Genomic DNA, 9,170 nt, shown 5'->3' on the forward strand with positions numbered 1-9,170 from the left:
CTAAGTTCATATTTCCATTGCATTTCAAAGTTAATCCAAGATAACAAAATTTTGAAACTGTTTGAAGGACATTTCCATTATATGTAAACTCATTAATGCAGAATTTACCATTTGAGTTAAAAATAAGAACTTTAGACTTCTCGACATTAAGCTGTAGTTTCCAGTTGGAACAATATGATTCGAGGATGTTCAAACAATTTTGTAACCCAGTTTTACTTTCAGATAATAAAACAACATCATCAGCGTATAATAAGCAATTTACAGAGATTTCACCAATTTTAACAGGATCACAATTGCCTGTTGTAAGTTCATCAACAATACCATTAATAAAAATGTTAAAAAGAGATGGGCTTAAAATATCGCCTTGTTTAACACCACATTCAGATGTGAATGTTTTACTGAGACCATTAGTACTTGAAGTATACATCCTTAGATTTATCATCCATGCAAGTTTGGTCACTGTTGGGTCATAGTTACTTGGAAATGAAACCTGGACCAAAAACATTAACCTGTTTGCTCATCATGATCCGGCAAATGTAGGTCAGATTCAGCATCCGAGGCAAGCCTGGTAGAGTGCATTGTGGCAACGCACTTTGAAAAAATTACGCACTTTGAAAAAAATGTTCGAAGTGCGTTAAAATTGGGACAATATCAACGCACTTTGAAAAAATTTTTCAAAGTGCGTTAAATTTGGGACCAACTCAACGCACTTTGAAAAAATTTTTCAAAGTGCGTTAAGATTCTACATCAATATATTTTACCATGGAGACACTTAACGCACTTTGAAAAAAAAAATCATATTTTATATTAGTCATGGAAAGATTTTATTTGTTATTTTACTTATTTATCTTTCAAAAAACTAAGCCTAACCCTAACCTCAAAAATGAATTGATTTACTCCTGTCGAAAAGAGGAAAAGACGGGTATAAGATCCCTCAGTCCAAATCTTTATCTTTCCAATACATAGGTGTCGGTAACAAACGGGGGAGGGGAGCAATAAACCTAAAAAGGGTACGCTGCATTTTCAATGCTTATACGATGTATATATCTTTCCAAAATAGGTGGGGGGCTAAGCCCCCCCCCCTCCCCTGGCCCTTCGCCCAGTCTCGATGTCTATGCTATACTCAAAACATTCATATAATTATGTATTTACCTAACTGGTATGACGTTAAAAACTTTCAATAATAAATGAGTTAATTAAAACAGATGAAAACAAGAAATTTTTAAGTACAGTAAAACGTATGAGAGAGAAAGAATTTTCATAGTTTTGAACAATCAAATTGGCCCCTTTTTATTATGATAAATGCTAAGTTGCCTGAAGCTGTCCTCTGTTAGTGCCCCCTATACACCTTTACATCTACTTATCAAAGACTAGAATTAAAAAAAAAGAAGAAACGAATTAATGAACTTAAACAATCGTCACTCTTTTTTTCAAGACCCTTTAATTTTCCCTTTTATTTTATCAAAACCTTAAATATCTAAAACGTCAATATTTCAGGTCCTACTGTGACTTTATCATGAAAAAATTATCAAACCAGAATCTGTTTTTTTATCATACCGATTATTTGAAGGAATATTGATCAATCTTAACATTTTTTTTCAAAGTGTGTTAATATGGTCGATATTAATGCACTTTAAAAAGAAATTTAGTTTTTTCAAAGTGCGTTAGCTTGGTCCCAAATTGTAACGCACTTTCAACATTTTTTTCAAAGTGCGTAATTTTTCAAAGTGCGTTGTAACAGTGCATCCTAAGATGGTACATACATTGTCCATGCAAGTTTGGTTAAGACTGGGCTTAGCCTTATAGTAAATTACTTTGAAAAGAGATCTACAGTTGCAGAGAAGAAGCTGAAAATGTTTAGATGTTAATTATTATTTTATAAAACACATGACAGATGACGACAGACAAAAACAGATAACAATAGGTCACATTGTGACTCATAGGTGATTTAATAAAACTTCATTTAAAATTTTGTTAAAAATTTCATCAGCTGCTTGATTGAACACAGATTTGGCAGAAAGAAAAAAAATTATGCGGCTGCAATTTGAATGGGTCCATTGGGTTGGTTACAGGAAACAATGTTTTCATGGTCTTAAGAAGTCTATTTTAAAATATTAAACATCATTATTGAATATTCTCAACTCATCCCAGGTGGTCATTTTGGTGAGCCAGACTAAAAATCAGGTTGTGTTTGAGAGACAATATGTGCCTGGCAGCAAAATAAAAAAAATATTTTTAGCATACAGGTAACAGTCACGGTCACAAGGTCATTGACCTTGGTGTCATTTGAAAGAATTTGATTAGTGGTATGCACACCAAATATGAAGTCTCTATCTCTTATGGTTCAATAGTTATGACAAAGACATGAAAAAGCTATTTTTAGCATACAGGTCACAGTCAAGGTCACCAGGACATTGACTTGGTGTCATTTGAAAGAACGTTTCAGTGGAGTATACATACCAAATATGAAGTCTCTATCTTTCATGGTTCAAAAGTTATGGCCAAGGTTAAAGTTTGCAGACGTAAAAACTATTTTTAGCCTATAGGTCACCGTGAGTCAAGGTCACAATGTCATTAATGTTGGTGTCATTTGAACCTAATTAGTATGCATACCAAATATGAAGTATCAACCTTAAGTTTTACTTTCTAAAGTTATGGCAAAGGTTAAAGTTTGCAGACAAACAAACAAACATACAGACAGGACAAAAACAATATACGTCTCAGATCTATTGATTCGGGCACATAAAAATCACATGGGATAGAAATGGTGAGGTGACTAGCGTGAATTAAAAACTATTATATCTTTGTAAATCCATGTGTAAAACACACTGCACACTGCTATCTCTTTTGAGGTCTGAATCTCCCTATTTTTCTATCTCAGTAAGCCAAAATGTATGCCACCTGAGAATGCTTTCACAAATATTATTACGAAAATCATGGTTTTGCTTTTAAGATTTTCGGAAATTTCCTAATGTTTTCCTATGTTAAAATTTGACCCCCTATCATGGCTACTCCTATACCCTGGGGTCATGATTTAAACAAAATTGAATCTTCACTACCAGAGGATGATTCAACATGAGTGTCATCTTTCCTGTCAGACCAAGTGATTCGATCTTGAGAAGAAGATTTTTAAAAGATGCCATTAATTTTTCACAAATTCATATTTATATGTATGAGGACATGTACTCCGTGCCAAGTTTGGTTAAATTTGGCACACTGACAGTATAGTTCTGAAGAAGTCTAGATGAAAATGCGAGAAGTTTACAATGACTCGGGTGAGCTAATAATTGAGGTCAAGATCTAGAGTTGGGTATTGCGAGTGAAAACCATATTGCGATATATTGCAATATTTTACTTTGAATATTGCAATATATTGCAATATATTGTAGATTTTAATTATCATAAATAAATTCGAGCAGAATGTTTGAAATGCTGTCAAATTCAAAGACTATATATTTGAATATATCTTTAAGTTTTAAAGGGGGAGGAGAGATAATACATTAATTGCACACATAATTATAACACTTTACTTTTAATCAAATACCAGGTAAAATAATAACAAAATGAACCCCCATGGAGAATTTTCAAATTAAAAAAAAAGTTTATACAGAATATATAAACTTTTGTCTTTTTATTATTATTATATTTTTTTTATGGGGGGGGGGGGGGGTAATTAAGTAGCATGAAATGCTATTCAAGATTAAAACAATACATACTATATGGGAAAAAATTATTGTATTTACAGAATAAAATTAAAGCCAGAAAGAAATTTTGACTTATTTTTCGAGCGTTTTGGTGTTTTAGTCTAACATGTCTAACCCGACCTAATTTCACATATGACAAACGATCAGGAAATGGCCTGTATCTAGTGATTTAATAAATATGCTCATGGTATAGCATGAAGGTGTTTAAAATGGCCTGAAAGTTATAAAAAAATAATTAGAGCAACACTTCTTCAAGTTAAAACACGGATGACCATTTACTTGTAATATGAACATGTATATTGAACTTGACATTTCATCGCGATGTCAATCATGTAGATTCGATGCGAGATTTTGAGAACCACAATACATTTGGTATACACCCTGTAGAAATGTTTAACATATTATCTTTCCTATTAATTTTATTTTAAAGTCTTATAATTAATTATAAATCATATTTAAAGTAAGATATTTAAAATTGCAACAGTAAATTAAACTCTCTCTTTTCTCTCTCTCTTTCTCTTGAACTCTTTCTATCTCTTTCTCTGAAAGCTGACGAAGTATTGTTTTAACGAGATTGAAAAAGCCTGAGGTAGTTACAAGTATTATTTCAGTAGTTTCTACAATGAAGGAGGTTTTTATATATTTTTATACATATCGTGAAATACCGGTATCTGATTTTCATATCGCGATATATTATCGTGGTGGAGAATACCGCAATATACCGATATACCGGTAATATTGCACACCCCTAACAAGATCAAACAAAAGGACAAAAAATGTTGATGCAGTTGAATAACTATGATCAATATCAATTGATATTGCACTGATCAATAGGTCTATAACAGAGATGTCAATTTTACTCAGACAGCTTACCGGTAGTCGAATAGTTGGAATGCTTTAGTCGTATGTGTTTCAAAGTATTTATTTTACACCAATTGTCTCTTTAAACTGTTTAAAGGATCTGTTGTGGGATCCTGATTCCGATGTGTATTCATAATATTTAAATATATATGAGTTTGTGTGGTTTACTGAATATCATACAGTTTCAAAGAACAGTACGTATTATGAGCCCATTAAACATGCATGTATAAATGTTGATTAATATCAACATCAGCCACTCAAAATTCAAAAGTCATTATTTATATTAAATTGTCCAGGGTATTCCTTGTAAAGTAGGTCAAAGTGAGTTGTAAAACTCAAAGTTTTTTATGCAGCGGATCGATCCGTATATTGTTTTTGTCCTGTCTGTCTGCATGCATGTTTTTTGATTTGTCTGCAAACTAGCCAAACTTTAACCTTTGCCATAACTTTTGAACTATGATAGATAGAGACTTCAATGTTTGGTATGCACATTCCACTAATTAAGCTCTTTCAAATGACAACAAGGTTTATTAAATTTTTATCTTGTTTCTTTGACTGTGACCTATTCGCTAAAAAGAGCTTTTTTCTGCAAACTTCAATCTTTGTCATAACTTTTGAACAGTGAAAGTTAAAGACTTCATATGATAGAGGCCTGTAGCAAGGGTTTTCCATGTGGGGAAGGGGACGGGGCTTCGAAAGAAGAATCTGCGTACTACAGATCGAGCTTTGCTACATGTGCACTATCAGATATTTATTCCAATGATATAGATTTCTTCACCGCATAAGCAGATGTCAAGTCTTAGCCGTAATGAGTTACAAAAAAAGACAAAACTGGACTCTTTATTTAATAAACCTAAAAAGTTAGCTGATGTTGGAAAACCGAAGTCAATAAGACCCCTAAAATGTTGGTGGTCGACATTTAAAACATCATTCGACTCGAGTGACTTTTCATATCAATTACAAATGGATCTGTGTTTTTGAGGAAGGGTCCATATTCTCTTGGGGGTGGGTTATTTTTTGAACTTCAGTTGCAGCCCCCTTTTCCCCTTTTTATGGGGGGGGGGGTGTCCCATGCTAAAATCCAAAGCCATGCATTCAAAGCAAATTAATTGAAGCCTAGCCTATACTTATACTTACATTAACTCATAATTTTTAATACCGATGCCAGCTGTAGACCCACATGTACAAGTGAGATTTGGTGATTAGAGGAAATTCGAGCTATACTACTGATTTCTTTTTAATGTAAAAAGACAAAGGCGGTGTTCTACAGTTTGTAACTGTTATATTATAACATATCTTACGTGTACCCACATTCATCTTCCTCATATTGTTATACTACAATTTAATTAATATTTACTTTCCAAATCACATAATGAGGCCGGAATTAAAAATATCTTTGTTTCCCCTAACCCGACCCTAAATTCTCAAATTCGGTCGGTAGGTAGGTAAACAATTTTATTTTCTGACAGCAGCTTTGAAAATACATTCTAAAATTTAATGGAAAATTACATTTATAAATAAGAAAAGTAAAAAAGAAAGTGATTTGTGAACAAATCCTAAGTATCATACATATGCCGTTTAAAAGTAAAAATCCTTATTAATTAATTCACAACTGTAGTTTAGATGAACTTGTGAAATATCTCATGCCAGAGTACATTTATATAAATCGAATAAAAAAAGACAAGATTCTCAAATACGCAAAGACTGGACATCCGAGTATATTTTTTAAAACCTTCAATCACCCTCCAGTGCTTATAGACTGTCATTGTACTTTTTGAGGGCCATGAGATTTGCAGCGGTTCTAAAGCATTTTGCTTTAGAGTTAAGACACAAGTGGCTAATTTTAAGTCGCAGGTTTAAATACCAATGAGGAACGTTGAAAACGGTCCTTCAAAAGGGACCATAAAAACTTTTGTCCAGTGTCGTAGAAGATGCCGGCCCCAAAAGATCCCACTGCTTAATGGCAAAAAAGTGCGTAGTACATCTAAATTTGGAGCAATGGAGAAATGTTCAAATGTCCCAACAAATCTCGAAGGGATTAAAAGCAAAGAAACAACCAATCTTTAAGGGCCTAATTAAAGAAAATGACACTGGACGTCTCAGGAAGTTGAATTATGATTTCAAAACTATTTGAAAAGAGTATTTAAACAATATTTAAATGAACCAAACCGAATCTACAAATGAGAAAAATGCTATATAAAACAATGTCATAGTCACTCAGTTTGACCCCTAAATGAAGGCATGAAAAAGTACAACTGAATTATATTTATCAGGATGAATATGCAGAGATATTTACCAACTCCTATGATTCCATAATGGCATAAAGTTAACATAGGAACATAGATAAATTGTTTATCAGATCAAAACTCCAATTAAATAAAATGCAGTGAAATTGAATGATGTGTTCACTAGGTGGGCCCTCATCTGCTCATGAGGCTGGCCTTTCCATGTATTACGTACCTGAAATTCAGCAAACAGATTCGTTTGTTCGTTGTTTACCGTCCCTTTCGAAAATTTATTCACTCACATGGAGACACCAAGACACCTCCGAAACTCTTAATTAGTCATTGTAAATTTTATTATCAAATTGTTTCAAGAGTGAAGAATTCTAGTTAGCAAAAGGCATAAGATTGAGACATCGCCGTTGTTTTATGAAGAACTTCTCCGTAATCACATCTGGGCGCTATTTTGTTTCCATCAAATGCTTGAAAATCACAGTAGAACAATGTAGGTCGTTCTGATAAAAACTGATTTTGATGAAATTGTATTTTATAAAACTTGGTTGACAATAAAAAAAATTTTGCATCATCTTATTTAAAAAAATCTTTTCAGTCGGCGCGTTTTAGTTGGGTCGGTCGCGTTAGGGGAAACAAAGGTATTTTTTATTTTGGCCTGAGCGTTTTCTTCTGGAACCCGGGTTTCGTATCGAGTCACGTCGAGTCCGACTCCTGGGACCTTATTCACAAAGCATCCGTTAGATAACGGGTCCGTTAAAGTCACCGCTAATGTTTCCGTAAAATTATTTGGTATTCTCGAAACACCCGTTATTTAACGCATCCGTTAACGTTTGCGTTAAGTCTTCCGCTACCATGGCTACCGGAGAAAATTAACGGATACGTTAGAGTATCCGGTAAAAGGGCACCTTGTTGGCGACTGGCATTTACAGTGGTTTAACTTACACTTTACTTGTTGTTTTGACTAAGTATTTCATTCATTGTTTTTTGTATGTATCGGAAATACGTTGAAATGTCTAAATAAATGTAAACTTTAACTTTTTCCGTGGGATAAAAACGAAACTGACAGAATCAGAGTGTGCTGTTTTGCTGGGGAATGTTCCCTTTGTCTTGCTGATAGCTACACTCAGTTTTACATCATGTATATAATATCTATACATTATGAATACAAATGGAAATTGACGACATAAAAATGATTAAACGTCAACCAATCCCGTTTAGAGCGGGTTGTATGGAGGGTCAAAAAGACCTTAAACTCAAATACATGACAGTGTAATGAAGTATACCATGTATCAAAAAAAAAAAAAATCTGTTTAAAGATATCTACTCTTTTCAAAAAAATTATGATATCTTCCATTCTATATGTTGACACGCTTTATTTTAAAACTTGATTTCAATAATAAAAGAATTTTTGGAATTGACATGCGTAAAATGGAAATGTTGCTTTCTTTATTCAAATGAAAAAATGGCACATGTATCAAAAATTGCACCAATGCACCGAACATTGTAAAAGAGCAACCAGTTACATGAATTTATTGCATCTAATATTTTCTGAAGAATTGCTCTCTTCGGTTTAATTATGATACCATTCACTCAATTTGTGTGAGCAACATGTCATTTAATTTCTTCGAACAATAACTCTAGTCAATTACATTCATGAGTCCAACGATGAAAATAAATCTATTGACTATTCCTTTCATTATATATTTTGATGGTTGATAAGAATTGAATGCTAAGCAATTGTGAAGCAACAGAATAAAAATACAGTCAAATTTCGTTATCTCGAACTCTGTGGAACATAGAAAATACTTCGATATAACCAAAGATTCATTATAATCAGTCGGTTGCGCCAAAAACTATTGTTCCTCAAAGGGTTATTATGACGTCATTAAACATGTACAAACTACGTCATATTGTTCTCTCTATTATGGCGTTATTACAAGCAATTTTAGAAGAAAATAAAATTCGAAAGAACAGGATCTTTAGGGATAGGCTAAATCCATTGGATGCGTATGACGACGCGGAAATTCTTTCCCGCTATCGAATGACAAGACATTGTTTGATGGATGTCATTGACATTGTAAGAAAGGATGTGTCACATGAGACAAAAAGATCTCATGCCCTTACGCCTGAGGAACAAACTTTTGCTGCTTTGAGGTATTATGCAACTGGTTCTTTCCAGCAAGTGGTTGGGGACATTTTAGGACTCAGTCAACCCAGCGTTTCCAGAGCAGTGAAGAATGTTTCCAATGCACTGGCTAGTTTTGCGGGACAAGTTATTCAATTCCCGACGGATTGCCGAAAACTTCAAACTGTTAAAGAAGGTTTTATGCCATTGGAGAAATTTGGATTTCCAAATGTAATCGGTTGT

At 33.5% G+C, this 9,170-nt stretch overlaps 1 protein-coding gene across 1 annotated transcript; it reads left to right on the forward strand.

The window, feature by feature from the left end:
• Positions 1-8,726: 8,726 nt before the first annotated feature.
• On the forward strand, positions 8,727-9,158 carry LOC134231516 (putative nuclease HARBI1; the record flags this gene model as incomplete). Its single annotated transcript, XM_062713470.1, has 1 exon — positions 8,727-9,158. A coding segment is annotated over exon 1 (432 nt), but the record flags the coding sequence as incomplete, so codon positions are not given.
• Positions 9,159-9,170: the final 12 nt, after the last annotated feature.

Source organism: Saccostrea cucullata, unplaced genomic scaffold, assembly GCF_032062105.1.
Source record: "Saccostrea cucullata isolate Sc308-1 unplaced genomic scaffold, CSIRO_AGI_Scuc_v1 ctg4248, whole genome shotgun sequence".
In the NCBI taxonomy this organism is placed as follows: domain Eukaryota; kingdom Metazoa; phylum Mollusca; class Bivalvia; order Ostreida; family Ostreidae; genus Saccostrea; species Saccostrea cuccullata.